The sequence below is a fragment of the Hordeum vulgare genome, chromosome 6H (assembly GCF_904849725.1).
Source record: "Hordeum vulgare subsp. vulgare chromosome 6H, MorexV3_pseudomolecules_assembly, whole genome shotgun sequence".
Taxonomy (NCBI): Eukaryota; Viridiplantae; Streptophyta; class Magnoliopsida; order Poales; family Poaceae; genus Hordeum; species Hordeum vulgare.
In genome coordinates, this window is record NC_058523.1 from 510241137 (window position 1) to 510267618 (window position 26482).

At 39.4% G+C, this 26482-nt stretch overlaps 1 protein-coding gene and 1 long non-coding RNA gene across 2 annotated transcripts; both read right to left on the minus strand.

Annotated features, from left to right (window-relative positions):
- Window positions 1-19556: 19556 nt before the first annotated feature.
- LOC123403698 lies at window positions 19557-20433 on the minus strand. Its single transcript, XR_006611537.1, has 3 exons — window positions 20393-20433; window positions 20290-20314; window positions 19557-19671 (listed from the first exon to the last, which is right to left on the minus strand). It is a non-coding gene; the product is annotated as an uncharacterized LOC123403698 (long non-coding RNA).
- A 553-nt stretch (window positions 20434-20986) lies between these two features.
- Window positions 20987-21594, minus strand: LOC123405702 (probable calcium-binding protein CML16). The gene is made up of 2 exons (XM_045099293.1): window positions 21250-21594; window positions 20987-21196 (listed from the first exon to the last, which is right to left on the minus strand). The coding sequence occupies exons 1-2, from the start codon at window positions 21592-21594 to the stop codon at window positions 20987-20989; spliced, it is 555 nt and encodes a 184-aa protein (XP_044955228.1).
- Window positions 21595-26482: the final 4888 nt, after the last annotated feature.

Consider the following 26482-nt stretch of genomic DNA (forward strand, 5'->3'; position numbering starts at 1 on the left):
TTTCTTGTTGGTGCGTGATGTGATCAATGGACTTGTTGAGGTCGGTATAGGGTCCCTCTATTGTGGCTGTTCAGGGGAAAACTTTTAAGCCCATCGTTGCTGAAAGGATTTCTTGCACCGCTGGTTACATAGACGTCCTCTCCCGTCAGGGCTATAGGTCGCCCATGCGAAATCCTATTAAAGCATCTCCAACAGGCATCCAAAAAGCTTCACGTGTTAAAATTTTATTTTTTGCATACCGGACAGCTTTACCAGAGGCTGAAAAATACTGCACGCACTTAAAAGTTTGGGACACGCACTAAAAATTGCTATCGCATGCAGCAAATTTGGCACCGAATCGCGCGCGCTTCATAATTTACACTGCATATTCTTTTGGACACGTGTTTTTGGGTGTTTGTAAAAGCAATGTTGGTCTTGACGCATTAAAATTGCTACAGTGGCGTGGATGAAATTTTTGTGCGGCTATTGAAGACGCTCTTAGGCACGCGGGACGCCGGTTACCAAACGCGCACGTACCACCCCTCACACGCGTGTTTTTTATGCGCTGGCCTATTTCCGAGTTTCAAGCATTTTTTTGTTTTCCTTTCGATTTGTTCATTGTTATTTTTTGTTTCTCGTTTTTCTTTTATATTTTTCTGTTTATTTTTCCTTTTTTCTTTCTTTTATTTTGTGTTTTTATTTTCATTTTTAGTTTTTCAATTTGCAAAATAAATAAATTCGTGAACATTTTTTTGAGATCATGAGCGTCTTTTATATTCATGAATAAATTTTGGAAACCGTGAACACTTTTTTTAAAATTCATGAACACTCTCTTAAATCGTGATTTCATAAATAAATATACATCATGAAAATTTTCTTTAGATTCCAGAGCAATTTTTTCAAGTCATGAACAATATTTAAATTCATGAACATATTTGACAAACTCTTGAACATTCTCTTAAATAATGAAAAAAATGAATTCTTGAACATTTCAATATTTACGAACAATGGCTTGGAATAGTCACTATCTTTAAAATCCGTTAACATTTTTTACAAATTGTCGGAATATTCTCTTATATCATGCACTGTTCATGGAACCAGTAACTGGTACCATATCAGTCGAGGGCTGATAAGGTTCTGAATCGATCAGTTAACTGAATATATCGGTAACATGATGTCTAAATATATAATCCTAGCCTACATAGCAACACGGAAGAGTATTACCTTGATGTTCTCGTGATGTCTAGATCTACATTGAAGAGCAGCAGCAATAACAACAGCACAACAGTAACAGTGATTATACATCACTATCTAACTTCAAAGGAAAGCAGCACAACAAGAGTACTAGTTGTACATTCTTGACATAGGAGACTTCTTTTGGGCCAAAATATGTTGCCCGGTTAATTGTCCCAGTCGATAATTCGGCCTGACAACCCATAAATAGGTTTGTCGGACCGATTATCTAGGCCTCCCAGTAAATGGCCCGAATAGGCATTTTTCGTATCAGAGAAGGTCCGAATAAAAGTTAATTGTAGTTAATCGACCGATATTTGTAACAATGATATTATGAACAGTTTTTGAATTCGTGGTCATTTTATGAAACCATGAATATTTTTTAAATCTTGAACATTTATTAAATTCATGAGCAATTTTCAGTTTCATGATTTATTTATATAAATTCATGAACAGTCTCTTAAACTGTGAAAAAAAATTCAATGTACAAACCTTTTTTAAAATCTTGAAATTTTTCTGAATTCATGATCATCTATTTTTCTTCACAATTTGCAACTTTCCTAAATTTTAGAACTTTCTCATCTATACTACTATTAAACAATAAAACAAGAATTACACTACACACACCCCATCAAACGCCCCACACAAAAAAAACCAATCAGCACCCCACGATTAATCCCACAGATCTTAATCTAACAACCCTCGTTAATCCACCGTCTGCTGGGTGTACTTAGCAATTACAATTGGCTGAACATACTCCACCAATGAAACTTCCAATCACGCAAGAAAAAAAGAGAGGAGAAAATGCCCAGCAACGTCCCCTGTAATCACGGAACCATGCAGCCACCAGCATCACGGGATTCTCATCAGGACCATCTGCCCAGTCGTATGTCCCCTGCAAGCATCACGGGATTCTCATCAGGACCGTCGCGCCGTCGCCGTCGCCACCACCCGCCCGCAGCTAATCCCATCGCCGCCGAGGTCGCCTGCGACGACACCTCCCGCTGCTCCGGCGTTGCTCTGCCCAGGACTCTCCCCCGCCGGCCAAAAAGGTCAGCAGCTCAGATCCCCTCCACCCCCCCCCCCCCCCAATCGCGATTTACTTCAATCACGAGCCCCTTACACCATAATGGAAAGAAGATGGTAAGTTTATTCATGTTGTAGAGGAGCTCAACATAATGGAAAGGATAATTCATAGCAAAAAGCATTCTCAGCTACACCATTCTTGTTGGCCACTTAAATTTTACAGTAACATCAAATGCCAAGTTACAGAAAATGGTTCACATTGCAGACTTTTTTTATTTTCACAACAGTGGTCCCTCCTAAATAACTGGACCTGAGGAAACATTAGAACATGACACACATGCTGCCGAACTGGAGATGCATAAGATAAATTAGTGTAATGGCCATGACCACCTATCAATGTTCAGCGGGCACATGAAAATATTTATAAACGTGCCTTCAGTACCTTTTTTGACATTGCAGAATTTTTTATTTTCACAATAGCGGTCCCTCCTAAATAACTTCCATCAAACACTAGCCTTTTACTGGACCTTAGGAAACATTATAAGATGACAAACATGCTGCCGAACTGGAGATGCATAAGATAAATTAGTGAAATGGCCATGACCACCTATCAATGTTCAGCGGGCACATGAAAATAATTATAAACCTGTGTCCAGTACCTTTTTTCACAAGGAAAAACATAGTCCCCTTTTAAGAATGTACTACCTTCCAGATTTAGGCGCACTATCCCCAATTTCCGCTTTATTCCTGAATAAGGTATATGCCATGGAATCACTCTTATTCCTGAATAAGCTATATATTTTTTTTTGTTGCTTTGCAGCAATACTGGTGATATACTTACAGGTATTGGTTTTGGTTGGGCTCATGTTTTGCTCTGGGGTCCTTGAGATGAAGATGTTATTCCTGTTGTAGAGGAGCTCCGCAGACGACTACCACCTTAAATTGCTGCTCAGCATAATGGAAAGCATAATTTGAGTGGCCAGTAGGATGTGCAAGCTGCCAAAGAAGATGGTAAGTTTATTCCTGTTGTAGAGGAGCTCAACATAATGGAAAGGATAATTCATAGCAAAAAGCATTCTCAGCTACAACATTCTTGTTGGCCACTTAAATTTTACAGTAACATCAAATGCCAAGTTACAGAAAATGGTTCACATTGTAGACTTTTTTTATTTTCACAACAGTGGTCCCTCCTAAATAACTAGACCTCAGGAAACATTAGAACATGACACACATGCTGCCGAACTGGAGATGCATAAGATAAATTAGTGTAATGGCCATGACCACCTATCAATGTTCAGCGGGCACATGAAAATATTTATAAACGTGTCTTCAGTACCTTTTTTCAACTTTGTAAATCAACTTTGTAAGGCTCATGCTATTGTCAGGATAATGGAAAGGATAATTCATAGCAAAAAGCATGCTCTTTGCTTTGTCAGGTTGCTATATCTCTGTTGTTTTCCTTTTTAGTGTATGTCCATGTTAGTTCGACATTCTTTTGGCTAATGTATGGCACTCTACACCATGCAAAAAAATCACAGGGTAATCTGATGAGAGAATTTTGAGATACTACAGTACTGATCTAGAATTACTGTTATGTGCTTCTCCAGAATTAATGCAATAATAGAGACATCAAGGCGAAGGTATGTCATTTCCCAATAACACCGGGCCACGCACCCCATTTCAGGATATAAGTAACAACCAATTATTGGGTAACTATCATCAAGCTCTTCCTAAATTCGGTTACTGTTGTTGCTGATGATTATGTCCTAACTTGCTGAATTTACTTATACAGACCCTAAGAATTAAAGAGGCAAAGGAACAGAGAGTATTATGCACGCGATAAAGAGGAAATTCTTAAAAGACGTCGTGAGGCCCGTGAGAAAAAACAGGCTTCAACAACAGTTGTTAATGATGAGGAAAATGTAGCACATACACCCCTGGCCATGACGCTAGGTAAAATTGCCCTTATACTGCATGTTTGTTCGTAACTGATGAGATGCCATGCTCCAAACTAACGACAAACTGCCATAGATGTGGATCCTAATGAATTGCAGATGCAAATAGTTGGGGAACATTATTCACAAAACATGGATGTTGTATTGAATAGACAACATGAAGCCTATGGTGATAGAAGATTGCCCATGGTGATTACCAATCTCAATGACCAAGAAAATGGAACAAACACAACGGTGTCCACATCCAATGGTAATGATGATCAACAAATTAGCTACAGCTACAGCACTATGTATTCATGGTTATTACATTTCTGACACATATATGCAGACCCTAACGAGTTAAGGAGGCAAAGGGACAGGGAGCGATATGCTCAAAACAGGGATGACATATTAAAACGACAACGCCTATCCGGTGAAAAGAGGAAGACTGCAAGTCGACTCCTCAACGATGATACCACTGTCTCACACACACCAGCTAGAGGTCAAACCGGTGTCACCCAACTACAAAGGCTGACATTTACTGATACAGGTTGTGGGTTACCATGTAATATGAATATGTGTTCTTAGCTCATCCAACATGTCCAAACCAATGTTTACTGATGTGGTGCTGAAAATTTGTCGCAGGCTTATCAAGTATGCAAAATTCTGCTGATGAACGCGTCACTCATAACCAAGACATTAATTTAACAAACGAGGAAGATTCCAATTGGTTGTGCAGGAATGATGCGTATCAGAGGCAGCAACGACATGGTAAAGATTCCACAATCGAAGATGCAAGTTAGTTCAGAGATATAATCCTTTTGCATGTGGGCCAGCATGATTTATTTTGTCGTAAATCTGGGTTCTCTATCGTATGTTCAGGTATACAACCTTCACACGGATCCAATCAACCTTTACCTAGGCCGGCTAATAATACGAGAAGAGCTGCTGAACCGGCTACGCATGGTACTCAAAACACCAATAACTTGTAATTGGATTTGCGACATTCTTATCCTCTAATGATCTTGTGATTTGCCACCAGGCGAGGACCGGAATGATGATCCATATGGAATTTTTGAGCCCGTTGTTGAACATACCAGTTTAGAAGGTAAAACACATACTTTCGTTCACATATAAACGTCGTACATGCTTGTTTGCTGACCAATATATTCCCTACTAGACTGCTTGGATCCATTGCATACTGGAGAACGTGCATACCATGAGCCTGATGAAGAAGCTAGAATTTATATGGATCAGGTGTGTCCATTGTGTATTTCCTAATTTAGCACCCTCAAGTGCAAATTTTATAAGTGTTTAGTGATGATGTGATACTTGTATCTTCTGTTCTAGATGTTGCTTTTGAATCGTTCCAAGATGGACGTCATACTACACGAGCAGCACCCGTAGCAAGTACAGATGAATTCATATACCGAAACCTACCTACAAAGCATCATGTCCTAAGAAAGGTTGTGGACTGTCGCCACTGTGGGGCATTGCGGTTTCCATTCGAGGGCCCAACATTTTGTTGTAGAAAAGGAAAAGTCGGATTATTTACTCCACATGTTCTAGAAGAATTGAGACGGTTGTTCACAAGTCAAGATGATGAGGACGTTAAATATTTCAGAGAGCATATACGGTATTTCAACTCGCACTTCTCATTCACAAGTCTAGGAGTCACCCTTGATCGTCGAGTAAGCACTGTGGCAGGAACTGACGTATATACATTCCGTGCGTGTGGTGGGTTGTACCACGCTCTTGACGATCTGGTGCCGGGTGATAATGGACCTCGGCATTTGCAGCTCTATATTTATGATACAGATCAAAACTTGGCTCACAGGGCTAATAGGTCTCGAGATCTTAATATAGACCTCATACGAAAGATTCTAAGAATACTAGAGCGTAACCCGTATGTACAAACTTTCAGAAGGCTTGGGTCGGTTCCAAATCTAGATGAGTACAAAATCTCACTAAACACGGATATCAAGTTGGATCAGTGAAGGTACAATGCCCCAATGACCTCCCAAGTGGCAGCCATATGGTTTGAAGGCAGTGACCCACAAAATTGCTTCGACAGGAGTGTTGTCGTACATGCGAAAAAAGGAAACCGTCCACTATATATTAGAGCATACTATGGGTGCTACGACCCATTGTCATATCCACTATTCTTCCCACATGGAAAGACTGGTTGGAATCTTTGCATTCCATATATTCCGCAACAGGATGACGCGACCCATGAGGCCACGGCCCATGATTTACCTTCAGGTATCATTCATCATTGCTAAATATCCAATTTGTATGTTGTCGACCATTATAGGTAAACCACCATACTGATATTTATGTTTCGTATCTCAAGATGACAATGAGGATAACCCAGATGAGGATTTTGCTGACAATGAAGGAGATGTAACACAATCCAGGAAATTTGTAACTGCAAGGGAATACTATTGCTTCAAGCTACAAGTCAGGAGGAAGCTTTTTAACATAGTCTTCTTTGGGGGGCGCCTTTTCCAACAATGGGTTGTTGACATGTATATTAAGATCGAGACTATGCGGCTTGACTGGTACTCAAAGCCGGAAAATCAGAAGGTCATCCGCGCTGACATGTACGAAGTAATGTGCTTGTGTTTATTGTAATACATCATAATATAACTATGTGGTGGATATTCCATGCTTTGAGTATAACCTGGTATGATATTACAGGGTCTTGTTGACACCGTCGTTGCTGGTGAGTCACGCGGTGATCGAGTTGGCAAAAGAATCGTGCTTCCACGGACATCTCCTGGTGGTGATCGTGAAATGCAGCGGAGGTTCTTGGATGCTATGGCAATAGTGCAGCGGTCGGGTAAACCCGATTATTTTATCATGATGACTTGCAATCTATATTGGGAGGAGATAACCGAGGAACTGTTGCCTAGACAAATGCCGCGGGACCGCCCAGACCTGGTTGCAAGAGTATACAGTGCTAAACAGCGAGATATGATGGACTTGCTAACTAAGGGGAAGCATTTAGGAGAAGTCGCAGCCTATGTACATGTCACCGAGTTTCAAAAGTGAGGTCTCCCGCATGACCATGTACTTCTAATCATGAAAGCAAAAAAGCAAGTTAGCGACTCCAGATGACTATGATCGGGTGATATGTGCAGAGATACCTGACAAACAGAAACACCCCATTCTACATGATCTGGTCGTCAAACACATGTTGCACGGACCATGTGGTGAGTTGAAAAAAAGTTGCCCATTCATGATTGATGAACAATGTCGGTTCCATTACCCCGAGATTTTTGCGATGCCACACAACAAGGGAAAGACTCATATCCCATCTACAGGAGGAGGGACGATGGGCAGCGAATTAGGATCCGAGGAGCAGATTTGGACAATAGGTGGGTGGTCCCTTACAACCCTTCTCTACTTATGCGATACAACTGCCACATTAATGTAGAAGCATGCTCCAGCATCAAGGCAGTCAAGTACTTGTTCAAGTACATCTATAAAGGGCATGATCGTACATCCTTTGCATGCGAGCAAGATATCATCAATGATGGTGGAATCATCAATGAAATCCGGCAATATAGGGATGCACGCTATGTATCTCCTCCAGAGGCTATATACAGGATTTTTCGTTTTAAACTGTTTGGTGTCAGTCCATCTGTGCTACAACTCCAGCTTCATTTGCCAAATATGCATACAGTTGCATTTAAAGCTTGTGAAAATCTGGAAGATGTTGTAGCACGACCGTCTTCTTCCAAGTCCATGCTTACAGGATACTTGGAGATGAACCGGAAGTTTCGAGTAGCACGGAACTTATTGTACAGAGAGTTTCCAGAACATTATAGATGGATACTTGGAAAAAAAGTGGCAGAATAGAAAAACTAAGAGATTACAGATTGGAAGACTTGTGTATGCACACCCTGCTGAAGGAGAAAGATACTACTTGCGTGTGCTCCTAAGTCATGTCCGAGGTGCCACTTCATTCGATGCTTTAAAAACTGTAAATGGCAATCCATGCAGTTCCTTCAGGGAGGCATGTGAGCACTTAGGCCTGATTGAGCACGATAGAACTCCGGATGATTGCATGACGGAGGCAGCCACATTTCAGATGCCTTCTGCACTGAGACGGTTATTTGCGACTATACTGGTGTTTTGTGAGGTAACAGAAATCCGACAGCTATGGGACAAACATCTAGCATCGATGTCTGAGGATTACCGTCGTAATCAATCCAATGATGCAGCAATTGAGCAGGTGGTCCTCAGAGATATTAGGGAAATGTTGCAATCAATGGGGAAGGATATTGCAGGCTATGGACTTCCAGATTTGCTTGACACTGAGGTTCTGATGACGGTGAGTACAAAGAGGTAACAGAGGAGAGGGAAATCAGCGTGGACAAAGAACACCTAGATTTATTTAGCAGTTTGAACAATGAGCAGCTTGCTAGTTACAATGACATAATGGATCATGTGATGAAACAAAAAAGCCAGATATTCTTTGTTGAAGGTCCAGGAGGCACTGGCAAGACATACTTATACAAGGCATTGCTTGTGAAGGTGCGTTCAATGGGCCAGATAGCGATCGCAACTGCTACATCAGGGATAGCGGCGTCAATAATGCCCGGAGGACGGACTGCGCACTCTAGGTTCAAAATTCCAATCAAGCTCACCGACAACAGCATGTGTAGTTTCACTAAGCAGAGTGGTACAGCGGAGTTGCTTAAACAGACGTCATTGATTATTTGGGACGAGGTTGCTATGACAAAACGTCAAGCAGTTGAGATGCTTGATAGATCGCTTCAGGATATAATGGGATGTCCTTTGCCATTTGGGGGAAAGGTTGTAGTCTTTGGTGGGGATTTCAGGCAGGTCCTTCCTGTTGTGACACGTGGGACAAGAGCACAAATCACAGATGCTACACTTCTAAGATCCTATATGTGGGACAAGATCCGCAAGATACGCCTCACGCGCAATATGCGGGCACAGGCTGATCCTTGGTTCTCCGAATACCTCCTGAGGATCGGCAATGGTACAGAAGAGACAATTGGTGATGACTATGTGCGTCTCCCTAACGACATTGTGATTGCCTATACCGAGGATGAGAAAGCTATGAACAAGCTCATCGAAGATGTCTTCCCATCGTTGCATGCCAATGCTAAATCGAGAGAGTACATGAGCACACGTGCTATTCTTTCGACCAAGAATGATCATGTCGATGACCTGAATGACAAGATGATCTCAAGGTTTCTAGGCGAAGAAAAGCTATACCATAGTTTCGACTCAATCGAGGATGACATGCAGAATAATTACACGATTGATTTTCTAAACTCGATCACACCAAATGGCTTGCCCCCGCATGTATTGAGATTAAAGGTCAATTGTCCGGTCATTCTGCTACGGAACCTCGACCCATATAATGGCCTATGCAATGGAACACGACTTATGATTAGAGCCTTCCAGGATAATGCAATCGACGCAGAGATTGTTGGTGGTCAGCATGCTGGAAAGAGGGTGTTCATACCTAGGATCCCTATGTCGCCCTCAGAGGACATCTCACTTCCTTTCAAACTAAAAAGAAAACAGTTCCCCATCCGCCTGAGTTTTGCAATGACAATTAACAAGGCGCAGGGTCAAACGATTCCGAACGTCGGTATTTACCTTCCCGAGCCAGTATTCTCACATGGTCAGCTATATGTTGCATTGTCAAGGGGGGTGTCGAGGGAGACGACACGGATTTTGGCCAAGCCAAACAAGGAGGTTGATAAATCTGGGAAAAGCACCAAGAACATTGTCTATAGAGATGTTTTGAGAGATGAGGGAGGTGCGTTATTCCATTATTTATTTGCACACATGAATATATTAATTTATCTAAAACTACTCCTACATTTAACGTTAATTGTTTTTCATTTACACGCTTAACTAATGAGAAGAAGTAGCGGATGAGGGGGTAACACAGGAGTATCTTCTTCCATCCAGCAAAAGGTAAGAGCCTTTCTCTGCTTCTGCATGTGATCCCCCTTTGATATAGATGTATGCTACTGTGTTCTTGTGGTACTGTTTTGAACTCTTGTGCAACTTTTTGTGCTAAATGAGCTAAGGGTATGCTAATATGTTCTCCTGCTAATGTGGTTTTTTCATGGACGGACATGTGTCTAAAAACCTTGCTGAAAACTTTAAACTTTTGACCAGTGAATTTAATTTTAGCAGTATGCTCTGAAAACTTTAAAAAAACCTTGCTGCCAAACAGATTGGTTCAACGAGTATATTATGATCCTAAATGTTAAAAAAAAACTTCTGCCAAACATTTTGGTTCAACAAGTATATTATGAGCCTAAATATTTAAAAATAACGCAGTACGCTCTGAAAACTTAAAAAAAAACTTGCTGGCAAACGTATGGTTAATGTTTTTTAGATAATATGAGCTAAATGCTAAATGTTAAAAAAAATTCTGATGCCAAACATATAATACAATTTGTTTCTCATTTGATTGGCAAGTAACTGGATGTCTGAATGCAAAAACTGGAATCAGCTGTTCATGGGAAGCATATGTGCTACAGGTAGGTTGAGTAGTTGACAGAGATGCATTCTGTATTCTTTTTAGTGTATACACTTCCGTCTTTTAGACTTGTACCTAACTAACAAGAAAGATAAACATAGCCGTAGCAACGACTGGGTTGATCTTTGTCTTGGCATGTTAACGGTGTAGTGGCAGCTAAATAATGGTGCCTACCTTTTTGAAAGTGTAGTGGGTTTACCTCTTTCTCTTCTTTTACAACATATTTGAAATAAATGAAATGTTTAGTTTGCCTAGAATCTGTTTAATTTCTGCCGTGCAGGCTGATGTGTTACTTTCATGATATTTCCTGTCTTTTGATCATGAAATTATGCAATAAATGAATCAAGGCAGAATGATTAGTTCGAGATGCTAAACAAGAGCAAAATAGTTACTTATCACCAACATTTGTGACATTAGCTGATGCTATGAATCTCACTGCTATTGTCGGGGTTCTAATATTTTTCTGTAATGATGTCCAGTCTTGCAAATATCAGATTAATGTTGAATTTGAAAATGTCAGATATTTTTAATGCAAGGAGTACTGGATATAGATTCGGGAACGTTATCCAATCATCTCATGTGCTTGCATTTATATTTTGCAAAGGTGCTCCCTCCGTCCCAAAATACTGGAAGAGGCACACGACAGATTGAGTGTCGAGGTGCATATTAAGCGAGAAAGAGGAGAAAGAAACAACACATCACATGAAGACGGGGCACACAAAGTTAATATGTTGTGGTCTTAATAAGATGATGTATCTATCATAATTATTGTCTTTTGCTATTTACTCGCTCATTATCTATATTTGGGCCATCGCATTTTCCTGCTGTGATGATCAAGCGATTGCGCTCGTTTTACTGTAATGATTTCGGCTTCGATTTTGGGCCATCATATTTTTCCTGTTATGATGATTAGGCTCCAATTTGGGTATGATGTATCTATCATAGTTACTGGCTTTTGCTATTTTCGTGTAGTGTATTGTTTCAGGACCTACTTGTGGTAGTACTACCATTAGTTAATGTGAAATACTCCAATCTTGTTATCTAGGTACATGCTGAAGATGTATTCTCTTCTCAAATTTTTTACATGGCAACACTTACTTTGATGCTGCTGTAGCACCAATATTAGACACGATCCGCAACAATAATAATAAAACATAGCAACGAAACTCACCTTCATGGTTTCTGTTTTGCTCGAACAACCGAAATTACTTCCTTGAAAACTCATGTCCATTAACTATCTGCCAAGACAAAATCATACAAGAATTATATTTCGGTACAGAAAAAGATAATTTTTTTCTATATAAAAATGTATAACAATGAGCACATAAAACTTCCAAGAAACTATTCGATGAGCCGAAACAAATATTAGTATATTAAAGTGTATTATGAAAAAATTCCATCAATTATATATGTGTGGGGTGTAATAAAAAAGAAAAAGGAAAAGCATGGGGTATAAAAAAAAGATAAAGGTCGACGATCCCAACAATTTCGGATCTCCCTCCCTAGAATCCCGCAGTCCACGATCTCCTTCCCACGACGCGGCAGTCCACGATCTCATTCCCTGATCCCCTCCTGGACCTTCCCTCTTTGCCCTCATCTCTCCTCCACCTCTCTTCCACTCTCCTGGTCCTTGCCCCCGCTGCCCGTGCTGTCTCGAGTAGACCTCTGCCCCTCCCGGCGAGCTGCCCTAAATCTGTTGTCCACGCCGTCGTCGCACCGGTGGCGGCTTCACGGGTAGACCTCGGCCCATCCCCGTGCGCTGCCCTAGATCCAGTGTCCACACCGTCCTCGCCCTGGTGGCCGCATCGTCTCAAGTACACAGGTAAGGAAGAGTACATACTGCTCTTATTTGTACTGTATGGAGTATATTATAAAATTTAGTATGGAGTATATGTGTATTTCCTTTTGAAACTGGAGTATAGAATTTTATTAGTTCCAAAAAATCATATAACCTTTTTTCTTTGGATCCAAGTGAGTAGTATATTCATCCAAAAAAGAGTATATTCAAACAGTGGCACATACTATACGAAAGAAGAGACGTAGTATGGCCATAAAACGGATGTGATGCCATTTTTTAGAGAGTACAGTGTATATATTTTTTAAAAAGTATGGAGTATTTCCCTTTCCAATTAGTATGGAGTGTACAGTATTAAACTTTTTTTATATATTAGTAGACACTGCACATTAGGATTCTTACCAATGGCAGTATGCACTGCAAAATTGGTGCCAAATGACAGCATGTTTAATACAAATCCCTGTCTTCGAAAATACTGTATGATACCATTATAGAAGATCCATATAATCCAGCTGGTACAGATGTTTCTAATATTTAAAATGTCGTGTTAGATTAAAATCACAGAAATAAAAATTATAGAGGACGAGATAACAATGCCTATGCAGATAAAGAAACATATTAGACAGAATAACAAGCCTAATAAGGCACAAGACTATGTGGTTTATCCCCAAGGCACAGAACAAAACCTTCAATGTCCTATTGCTAAATTTTATTGTTTCTATTTTTATTAAATGTTATTATGGGCATTGTGACAGATTATTCCTGCACTGGCAATGGTTGGTCCGTGATAGAAAATATCAAAACCGAACCAAGCAAACAAAGACATTTATTGAGCACGGGCGATTCATTTCTAAGCGAAAAGCATGGACGAGGAACTAATACTAATATATGCTTTGGTTTTCAGGAAAACATGGACGAGGAAGGCAAGGACAAGCATGCGGAAAATATGGTTATTGATGGCATGATAACGAAAGACGAGGATGTGAATCCCGAGTCATCAAAGACAATAGAACAACAAGCCATCATGGATGATACAGAAAACATACATATTAATGAGGTCATTATTATATTTTCACATGTCATTATTATTTTCATTCTGGCGGGACAAAACAATATGTAATTTGTGCTATGATATCAAATATAAAACTTTTTACTCACCTTCATAATATTCTCTCTTTTATATGGACTATTCATTTCTAAACAAAGCATGGACGAGGAACTAATACTAATATATGCTTTGGTTTTCAGGAAAACATGGACGAGGAAGGCAAGGACAAGCATGCGGAAAATATGGTTATTGAAGGCATGATAACGAAAGACGAGGATGTGAACCCCGAGTCATCAAAGACAATAGAACAACAAGCCATCATGGATGATACAGAAAACATACATATTAATGAGGTCATTATTATATTTTCACATGTCATTATTATTGTTATTCTGGCGGGACAAAACAATATGTAATTTGTGCTATGATATCAAATATAAAATTGTTTACTCACCTTCATAATATTCTCTCTTTTATATGGACTACATACTGTATAATATTATATTATTGTGTCTTTCAGTTACTAATCAAGGAAGAATCAAGTGGAATAAATGACAAAGATGAAGTAGAGAAAAAGTATAGCACGCAGGCCACTGATTGCGAAGTGACACAGGCATGCTTTCTTTTCAAAGTATCCCAAATAGTTATAATCTAATTAAATTATATTCTGCATAGGGATTACTCTTTGTAATGTTGCTCTCAGGAATTAACAAGGCAGGGAACAAGTGAACAAATGCAGCCTACTCAAGACATTGAATTAGCACAAATGTTCGACACCGAAGGGGGGAAACTATAGGGGACAACTTGGCAGATTCAAATGTACGAGACGACAAAGATGAAGAGGAGAAAAAGAAGAGCACACAGTCCACTCATTCCGAGGTGGCAAAGTCATCTTTTCTTTTTCAACTATGTCCTAAATAAATAGTTCTAATGCGAAAGTCAACTTTTCTCAGGAAATAACCTTCAAGGAAACAAGTGAACAAATGCATCAAGTTCAAGACGAGGAATTAGAACAGACATGGGGCACCGAAGGGGCAGAAACTATAGGGGATAATCTGGCAGATTCAAATGGAATAGCCGGCAAAGATGAATTGGAGGAAAATAAGAGCACGCAGTCCACTGATTCTGGACTCTCCGACGTGACAGAGGTATCTTTTCAATTCCAACTATGTCCCAGATAGTTCTAATTCTAATTATATCTTGCATACAGATGATTCTTTAATATTTTGCTCTCAGGAATTAACAGACAACGAAACAAGTAAACAAATGGAGGCATGTGGGGACGAAGAATTAGAACAAACGTCCGGCAGGGAACGGGCAGAAATTATAGGGGACAAGCTGCCAATGCCCGCGCAAACATGGAAGCCTATCCGACTGCATAACAAACCTAAGAAGGCTCAAGACTACGTGGTGGCTCCAGAAGGCACGTACAAATCTTTCTATGCCCTGGTTTTGCTACATTTGTTTTCCTCGTTATTAATAAATGTTATTACTTCCATCATGATAGATTACGCCTGCACCGGCGATGATTGGTCCGTGATTGAAAATATCATGTCTGAACCAAATGATAAAAGAACTTTAGTGAGCATTGATGACTCAAATCTCCAAAGAAAACAGTTGGAACGTCTTTTATTACCCGGAGAATTTCTTGGCGACGAAGTAAGTATATGTAGCTTTATGATGAGAAGATGCTATTTGAACATGAGTTACTATTTTGTCCTATAACCAAGGTGTGCACTTCGTATTACAGATCATAGACGCATACATACATTGCATAAGTGCTAAAGAGCATCTAAAGATGAGGACAGGTGGAAGTGTGTTCTTAGAGAATGCATGGATCTCTAAGCTGATAAAGGAATTTAAGTTTATATGGGATGACACACTAAGATGGGTGTTAGACAGAGCTACAACTTATTTGGAACATGATATAGTGAGTCTCAGTTCTTTACATATTACTATGAATTCAATCATGGATGAATGTTTCTACAGATGGGACCTAAACTAACAAAAACTCTATTTACAGATATATGTTCCAGTAAACATTAAAGACTTTCATTGGTACCTAGCAGTTATAAATAGCGGGGTGCGACGTATCCAGGTGCTCGACTCGCTAGGCCCAGGAATGAACCGCAAAGACCTCACTGCTATGGTTAGTTATTAGTCTCAGTGCACCATCTTTTGATAAGACGATTTCTGTTATTCTTCGGTTGTGATGCTAATACGTTGTCATTTATTCATGCAACAGCTCGAAGGACTGGAAAATGTATTCCAATATGCATCACTTCAAATTGAACTAAAATTTGATAAGTGGAAAGACGTAAACATTACAGCATGGCCAAGGGAAGAATGCATTAAGAGCAGTCTGCACACAGATGGGTATACCTCTTTCGAATCAAACTTGTTGCTCCCATCCCCTTTCGGCACCTCCTTCTCCTTCACGATATCTGAACCATTAATATTAATACATATGTTGTAAGAATGTCATCCTTTGTCGTCTCAGGTTCTACAATAACTACAATTAGTACAAGTGAGAATTCTATGTTTACATATATGCGGAATATCTTAAACTCTATTTCTAAATACAGCATATAAAAAGACAGTTTTGGAGAATATCTTAAACTCTATTTCTATAAATTCATTTGTATATAAAACTCTTATAAAATTGATAAAACAATAATGGATATATTTAATTTCTATAATCATATATAGGTCATCTTGTGGTCTCTGCATGATAAATTTTATGGAGTACTTCACTGGAAATGATTTGTCTGACACTCCTATGCAGGTAAATTTTATCCTAATACTTATTATATGTTGTATCATTACTTAACTCTTATTTCTATTTTAATAGGATCATATGACAGATTTTAGAACAAAACTAGCTGTCATTTTAGTGGACTCGGAATTGAATGATGATAATATAAGAAATTGAGACATGGAAGATGACGACAACAATATAGATCCCACGGATTGTATGATTCTGGATGGACCCCCTCAAAATCTCAAAACATCGAATACATCATCAGATGTTGAGCTCATCTCACAGTCATATATCCTTTCACCGTCTGTCAACCGAACAAACGATGACTTAATAGACGAACTGTGCTTGTTCATCAGTATGGTTGATGATGACGCTTTACTAGAGTAAGCCATGTTCTTTTAGTTTATTTTGTATTCTAATAAATTACTATGATGTCATTATAATTGACAAAATTTTGATTTTACAGGAGGGAATGGGTGAAAAGCTCTGATCCTTACCCTATCATCTTAAAGTTGAGACAAATAAAAAACATACTAAACAATGATGAATATATGGATATTGATTGCTTTAACATGGTTGTGCGGATACTAGCGCGCCACGGAGTCCAACTTCTCAGAGACATTCCATCTCACTACATGGATCTAAACTTTTGTGTAAGTTACTATAATTGCGTTTTACATTTTTTTTCCTCATAGAACTATTGTTTTCTTATTTTTTTTAGTCCATGTTCCACTATGCACGAGACCCAAGTCATCATGAAAATATGGACAGTGCTACGTTTAAACGATTGTTTCATAGCTGGCCTGACAACAATGAGTATCATATCTCATAGTGTGATATGGTAAGATTTTAATTTTTTATTTATAAGAGTGGTTTATTTGGTTTAAATTAATATTTGATGTATTTATTAATGTATGCATCATTGTATATTTTATTGCCTTGGGATATTTTTGGACTGTTTCTATTGTTTGTCTTGGATCAAGATAAAAAAGTTATCTCAATTTTTGATCCGATACCAATACCTACTTTGGGAAAGAATATACTTAAAACAGTGGTCAGTAACCTAAACCTCGCACTCCAAGTTGCAAACCCTGCATTCAAGGACGATATCTCCAAATGGGAATGTATAGTTCCGGTTGTTCCAACAAACTCACACTGGTATGAATCTTTTTAATGCATTATAATATTAAATAATTCATTCATCCAACGCACATTATGTGTTTATTTCATACATGCAGTGCCTTGTCGGGGTATTTGGTTTTTAACTACATGCACTCATTGTGCGATGGAAAGCTATATTTTCCTGTACCCCAGGTGAGTATTTACACCATGCTTATTTGTATACACATTGCACATACAAACTTGTTATAACAATGTTGTCTAATGCATATGTAGGACTGTTTTGAACTGAGGAAGCGATTTTTGGTGCATATTTTAAAGTATGAAGAAAATGAATCTCAAAACAATATCCCATACATTGAAGGAAGCATCATAGATCGCATCTATAGATGGACTTTCATTGCTTCAAAAGATGGACCATCAAGACGTGCTTAGTCCTGGTTTACATATTTCTGTAAAAATTATTGTGTGGTCATTAATTTTGTGCGGAGACATGTTTCTGGATCGTATGTTACGCACGTTCTCATATTGTTTTAAATAAAAGTCATATTGTTTTATATAAGACACCGATAAATTGCTCGATAAAAAAACTCAAATATGTTTTACTATAGATTATTATAGGTGTGTTGGATCACAAATATGTCACAATTTTGAAAATACAATTTGAGTGACATAATAACATTTTGTACCCGTCTGAAAAAAATCAGAAATTATTTTAGGAATCATCTTCTATAAATCAACAGTAATTAGTACTAAGTTAATGAAGGATTTATTAATTTGATTTGGGTCAATCAACAGTAGTTACTACTAAGTTGTAAGCAGGTAAACTTACCTAGCGTTGGCAGCAGGACCGTGAGAGCGGCAACGCCGACGATCTTGATGGGCATGCCGGTGACCACCATGTCCTTTATGGTGATGTAGCCGGTGCTGGACCACACCACAACCTGGGCGGAGAGAGAGAACAAAGATCAACTACTGGCCTCAACCCATAAATAAAAGAAAAACCAAATAGAATTTAAAAGTTAAGTATGTGTGCTACTGGAGTTGACTACTATATAGTGCCAAAACAAACAACTAATGAGACAACACTCCACACCACCAACTTACTAGTTAGGACCAAGTGGCACTAAAAGCTCCATACATCCATCAATCGATATTCTCGCCCTCCACAAGATCAAACTTCGCGATAGCTGAGGGTCCATGCAGCTTCCTGGGCACACACACACACACACACACACACACACAGAGAGCATGATTACACAAGAAACTAGATTTCACTGAAGAATAGCATTAGTATAGTTTGCCTAACTTAAAATCAAATTGACCAATCCTGATTTCTGAACTATAGAATATCATGAACTTAACTGAATTTAACACACACACACACACACACATCATGATTAACTGGTGTCATCAACCCACATAACAAAATAGAGAATTTAAAAATTAAGTATAAGTGCTACTGACGCAGACTTCTACAAGTTTGGATAGGAGCTATCTAGCACATGCAATATATAGGAAGAACAAGAAGACCTTACAAGTTAATAGTGTTGTCAAACACATCGTCCATGCCATAAAGATCAAGTAATCGTTATAGCTCAGATATTGATATTGATATCTACTACTGTTTAGGTACCATAGTTTGTTTTCTCTTATTAGGACTTCTACTCATGTATAAAAGGATAGGTGAACAATTGAGATTGACTTCAGAAAATAGAAAGATCTCTTCTATTTCTTGATTCAATGCATCATAAGTACAAGCACACATGACTTCAGAAAATAGCAGGACCTTGAGAGCGGCAACGCCGACGATCTTGATGGGCATGCCGGTGACCACCATGTCCTTTATGATGATGTAGCCGGTGCTGAACCACACCACAACCTGGACGGAGAGAGAGAACAAATATCAACTACTGGCCTCAACCCATAAATAAAAGAAAAACTATAACAAAAGCACGTGTAAGAAATATTCAATTATTTGCACAAGGACAAATGAAACTATAGCAAACAAGATATTGTGAGAGGGCCAACAACCAAGCAAGAAGGAAAAGAAGTTAAACTGTGGACGGAATTAAAAATTGTATTGAATAGTACTTTATTTTAAATTAAAAAATAGCAAGAAGAGTGTGATGCATGGCACCTGCATTAATGAAACCCAATTGCCAACAACAGCAGTTTCACCAATGACTAGACCTGTTCCATGATCCAGCAATATTCCTTCCCCAATTTTGGCAGCTGCAGATTTAGCAATAAAGAATGTTAAGAGAACAAACTAAAATTACCATATCATACCAGGATATAACAAAGCCGCCACTTAAGATGACAGATTTACTTTTCAAAACTCAAAAGGCAAACCATGTATTATTTCGGGGGAGCCAGGCCCCATGCCCCAAACATCATCTGAGCATGAGGATATATTTAAGGATTTGATGCTTATGAATTCATAAATTAAAAAATTATCGCAGCCTCATATGTAAGCAAGTTTTAGAAAACGCAATGCTTCTATGCCTCCCAAAATTGAACATAATTACAAAGACAAACCTTGGTTCAGGTTAAGATATTTACAAGGATAACATAACATACATACATATTCCCAAGCAGCAGACCCATATGCAGTAGTTAAGGCGGCAAAACATATTTCCACGAAGGTAGTAGAAGAAGCTAAACATCATTCGATAAAAAAAGGAAACATCATGTACTAAATCAGCGAAAATAATATGGATTGGAGGGAGTAGCTATTTTTTAGTGGAAAAGCCAAACATCATATAGCTAAAGAGCAACCCCGGTATTAAACACAGCAGCAGGAAATATAAGACAATTTTGTACAGATATTATGATACACCAACAATATACCTGGGTGTATATCCACTGCAAAAACCTGAAAGGAGAAGGACAGCATATGTTAGTCGACATAAATGTATGCTAAAAAACTGCTTCTTAAGAAATCAAGGTTCACCTCGCTGATACGGCTTTGCAGCGCCAACGCGAGAACCTTACGCCCTTGATTCCATAATACATGAGCTATCCTATAGGACTGCAAGGAATGGTAACCCTGTAGCAGTTTGCAAGCAACATGAGTCTTGTTACCGTTTCCAGATATGAATTATATGATAACAAGAACTCATAGTCACCTTCAGATATAATTGTACCCAGCTATATTGTGCACAGGTCTCTTCAAAAAATAGAAAGATCTCTTCTATTTCTTGAGTCAATGCATCATAAGTCACTTCCTGGGCACACACACACACACACACACACACAGAGAGCATGATTAACTGGTGTCATCAACCCACAAAACAAAATAGAGAATTTAAAAATTAAGTATAAGTCCTACTGACGCAGACTTCTACAAGTTTGGATAGGAGCTATCTAGCACATGCAATATATGGCAATAACAAGCAGACCTTACTATAGTGCCCAAACAAACAACTACTGGAGTTGACTACTATATATGCCAAAACAAACAACTAATGAGACAACACTCCACTATTTGCTCAACGGATTAACACGCAAAATCAATACTGTTGCTGATCTGTGCGCTACGCGCAGCTCATGCGGGGGCGTAAGGTTGGGGAGGCAGTGATAGGGGTGCGATTGGAGGAACGAGGGGGGAGAAGGGGACCTGGAGGGAGTTGACGGCGCCGAGGTGCCGGGTGGCGATCTCCTTGCGGTTGGAGAGCGCGAGCGAGGCGGCGCGGCGCAAGCGGGCGAGGGCCTGGAAGCGCCGCGCGGGCAGCTCCCCGCGTTCCCTTCTCCTCACCTCCTCCCAGCACATCCACTCGGGGCGCACCGCGGTGTATGCGCTCTGCTCGCCAACACGCCAAGAACAAGCAGACCCTCGCCGATCCGGGACACGACCTTGCTGAGCTCGGCGTCGGAGATGCGGCCGTCGCCGTTGATGTCGTAGACGTCGAAGGCATCGCGCAGCTCGGCGTCCAGCTCGCGCTCCCCGCGGCCGTGGTCGTGGAAGGCGGCGAACTCGCCGAGGTCCACGTAGCCGTCGCGGTCGGTGTCGAGCTCGTCCATCATGGACGCCACCTCCCGGCCCCCTGCCGACTCGGTGGCCGGCGACCCGATGGCGCGCGACACGGCCGCCAGCTCCGAGGGCGAGATCCTGTCGTCCCCGTCCGTTTCGAAGCGGGAGAACACCTTCTTCATCGGCGCCCTTCTTGGCGGCGGCGGCGGCGAGGAGCTGCGACGAGGAGCTGCGACAGGTCGTCGTCGAGGAGATCGGACGAGGCTGGGTTGGATTGGAAGAAGGATAGGGTGGGTTAGAACCCTAGCCGCCGCCCACTGCTGTGTGGTGTGAGTTGCTTCAAGTGTGTGTGTGGTGTGAGTGTTCTGGAAGCCGCCGCCACCGCGTGTGAGTGTGCTGGTGAAATGACGAAAACGGGGCTGAAGGTTCGAGGTAATTACGGGCGTGCGTGTAGTGGAGGGTATTGGAGGTGGGGGTGCTTTGGTCATTTTGAGGAGGGTTGTTGGGACGGCTGTAGTAGGCTTCGGGGTGGGTGTGGGCTTCGGAGGTGGGTATCGGCCTGCCCTGGGGGACGGTTGTAGTGGGCTTCGGGGGTGGGTGTGGGCTTCGAGGGTTATTTGCATTAAAAAAAAATAAACATCTATACTACTAATAAAAAATCAGACGAACATTAGTTTTGTTTACTAGCATTATTTGAAATGCATGAACATTTTTCGAATTCATGAACATAGTTTTGACTCGACAAATATTTTTTAAATCAATGAACTTTTTCTAAAATTAGGGAACAAATTTTAAATTTCCCTTTTGTTTTGTATTTTGGTGAACATTTTCTAAAATTTCATGGACATTTTTTCGGTTCCCGTAATATGTTTTAATATACAATAATTTTTATAAAAATCATGAACATGATTTTATTTGCTGACCATTTTTTTCAAATTGTGTTTCTTTATAATTTATGAACAATTTTGCAAAACCATCAACATTTTTTGAACAAGGAATTTTTTATGTATGGTTATTCATGCGTTGCACGTACATGCTTACTAGTATCCTAAATTATTAAAAACGAGAAAAACAGAAGGAAAAAACTGGGCGTGTTTCGGCCCGCACATGGGTTAGCACATGAGCGAGGTATGCGCGTGCTACTGGTTTGGCAAGCATGCAGTCGGTTCTCCGAAGGTTCCTGTGAGCACACAAGCCGGTTTGGGGGGAGCTTCCATCCCGGGTTTTTTGTTTATTTCTCAGCCGTGTTTTCTAATTTTTGAATTCATGACTATTCATTTACTTTGAATAAAATATCTATGAGATTTTCTTGAAAAAAAAAAAACGTCTACTAGATTTACACGCTTTGTCTTCATGACGAATCTAATATATGAAGGTTGCGATTGACTAGCGACAACAAGCTAATTCACATGTACATTTATGTCACCGATGAATATATGTATGAGTGTGTATATGAAACGTCCCCAAAAAAAGTGCAATGAAATGATGATGATTGAATATGCATGTCCATATGCGTATGAAATGTGATGAAAATCTTGCATGTGATGTGCTACCTTGACAGCTAGCGGGGCTTTTCATGGCCTGAACAGCAAATCGGACCATTTTCTGACAAAAATATAAAATAAAATAGAAACTGCCCATGACAAATTGTCACCACCGACAGGCGGCAGATAACCAGATTCACTGTGCATGGTTAATGAGGCACAGATGCGTGGGGTCATAAAGTTAATGGTCTGACAATGCACCAACTAATCCACCACGAATAATTTGCGTGGCGATTTGTTTGGCCGACAAGCTCAAGCACCTTCTATGTACTAGTAACAGTGTACGTGTCAAATGAGTTTCCTCATTCATCAGGTTGTAGTAAGCTTGCACGTGTAATCTCATTAGAATTCAGAAAGTGAATTCCCAAATCTCACAGTTTTAATCTACCATATCTACAATCATGCATATGGAATGATTTTGGAGTGCATCCATTTACTCGTTGAGTTTAAATCTTGATGACTTATTCTTTGCTTAAACAATAAAATGTGTATTTATCTCCTAATATTATGGGGCATACGAATCAGTATCAAACGCAACACCTACCAACGCGTGCTATCCAAGGCTCATGCACATATATGAACTCTCAAAAATCCAAATTTCGATAACATATAAATGATCACAATAGTTGTGACATTATCTCATGTATTATGTAATTTAAGATGGTCAAGAGGTCCAAAGGAAAGCAACCAAACAATGTCGAGATTGAGGCTGATTAAGAGTAAATAGAACTTACGAATACGTGCTAAAAATGTGAAGATCAAATATATCATAGTCTATCTCAAACAATATAAAGAGTCAAACAAGACATGTGAGAACAACAAAATCACCAACAAAAATACAGTAAAATAATTGTATGAAGTTGAGGACTTGACACACCATAAATCACGAAAAATACAATGTGTTTTCCTCCTAACTCGTTCATCCATGCATTAAGGGATGGAATGCATACTTCCTACTTCAATGGATACACAACAATTTACACAATGTAGAGCCAGCTATCCTCCTCACTATCATCCAGGCATACGATCTGCAAAGCTTCAAATGTATCCTTCCCTATTGCCATACATGTCACGATATTCCCCATAATTACCAGCAGTTAAGATGTCCATTCCTTATATCACAAAGTAATAAAGAAAGATATTTAGCATGTGAACCTGTTGGAGCGTAAAATTTTGCATGGAATATTTTCATAGAAGGATAATAGACTGCAAGAGTAGATGCATATTTGCATGTCTTAAATCAGTTACTTATTCATATCCCATAAATGAACTTTGTAACAAGATGCTAACAACATATATAATCTTTGATGCACGTTTCGATTAATGAAATTCGTGAAAAACAAAACATCAATTAAGTAAATTGAACGACTCAATATGAAGACCCATTATTTTAATTTAATAGCATGACAAACCTATCACATACACAACCTTTCCAAGACAATATGTTAAATGAAACTTGTAATTCTTCACGGAGATGCAACCAGAACCTTAAATGTACAAATATTTCTTAATGTTTAGTGAAAAATTGTTTAATCAAATGTAGATAGGGTTAAAGGGACAAATACGTAGCAAACAAGAAACATGAAAAACAGGGTACTCTCCAATGCAGCTGGTGTAGGGGTTATTGATAGGATTATCTTCAACCAACTCATTATAAATTTATCAATAGGTATCAACAAGTTCTTTGATATATCAGGTGGCAACCTGACAACTATTAATCTAAACTCACTTGTGCAAACTTGCTGCCATTTGGCATTAGTAAGTGCGTAAAAATTTCAGGAATGCGGGATCGATCAAATTCAGTTTGCATGAACCATTTTAAAATGTAGTTTTTGACGTCCCAAATTATTTTTTTAGAGAAGAAATCACCTAAAATAAACGTAAAAACTGATCAAAGATCAAGTGTTGCCGACAAGCTCATGCGACCTGCTCGATCTATATCACCGGCTCAAACCTGCTAATGCACATGGAGGTTAAATACAGTGATCGGGTGAAGAGGGCGCGATGGATCATGCCGCCGCCACATGCCCTTATCCCCGACCACCAGTCCACCACATGGCTCTACTGCAAATTGAGAGAGATGAAAGTAATAGCCAGTTAGCCTACAAGATAATAGCTGCAAATATATTGGAAGATGGCACAAATATGAACGGTGACAATTGAACATTTGGTATCAGGTGGTAACGGACCCAGGCATTTGCAGTTGTACATTTATGACACGTATGAAGCCTTAGAACATAGGGTCAAGCGCTGTCTAGATCTTGATATCAATCTCATACGGAACATTCTTCATATATTGGAGAACAACCCATGTGTGCAAACTTTTAAGAGCTTTGGTTCTGTTTCAGACCTAACAGAATATAAGATTACGTTGAATACAAATATAAAATTGGATTAACGGAGGTACAATGACCCTACAGCCTCTCAGGTGGCTGCAATGTGGGTTGAAGGGAGTGACCCGCAACACACTTTTGATAGAAGTGTTATCATGCATGGAGAAGGGGACCGTCTTATATACATAAGAGCCTGCTACGGATGCTATGATCCTTTGACGTATCCATTAAGCATCAATTATGAGCCTAGTAAGCATGCACGTGCAACACACGTCTTGACTAATATAAATGAAAATAACCAAACACATTTATAAACTATATTGGATGTTTTACATTTTCGTCATAATTTCAAATATTTATGTAAACTAAAATTTATTTCTATCCTTTGTTTAGATCATACATGGTATTGTGGAAATTGATTACATAAACAATAAAAGGTATACTCATTTCCTAACACAATAGAACTTGTGTTCAAGGACAAAAAAAGGAAAACCTTTACCATACAAAGATAATCCAGTAAACTTGTTGAACAATCTAGAAAACTTTGAATTTAAATGCATTTAAGAGAATTTTCCTTTCCAAAAATACCAACCTTTACTTTTTAAAGTGTGTTGGTTTTTTTTCATCAAAAATTTAGAATTAATCCGCATTATTCATGGTCAGAGAACTGGGTTGTTATATCTCTCTCATGGGCAAACTACTTTAACTTAAAGAAGCGACTATTGCAGACCTGTATGATTACCATTAAGGAAGTTTTCAAAAAACTACACTATTGCAGACCTGTATGTCATTTTCCGTTAAAAGTTGTGCACCCTTCAATGAATGCTGATGCCTTAAAGCGAAAAAAATATGATCGAAGGATTGTATGGAAAGCAAGAGCTAGATAACCATATATGATATGAATTGAAGAGTGTAAAAGGAAAGGGTCAATTCTAGCAATCCATGATACATAAGAGTAACTATTTGCACATTTGAGTAACGGAAGTTGCAAATTTTCACTTGAGATATTGGACTACCATCCAAGAGGGTGCTTTCCAATTTAAAATCACGGTGACACGTTTCCTGTATTTTTATCCGGGAGGCTCTGCACTATCGCCTCGTCCCCCTTTTGCGCTGATCCACTAACTACGAACGTGCTGCACAACAACGCCTCCTCCCTGCTCGATGCTCTACCTTTGGATCGGACAAGTCCC

Coding starts and splice junctions, on each gene's coding strand:
- LOC123405702 (XM_045099293.1), bottom strand. CDS start 21,594: ATGAAGAAGGTGTTCTCCCGCTTCGAAACGGACGGGGACGACAGGATC. Junction 21,197..21,249: donor TGCTTGTTCTTGGCGTGTTG/GCGAGCAGAGCG, acceptor TGCTGGGAGGAG/GTGAGGAGAAGGGAACGCGG.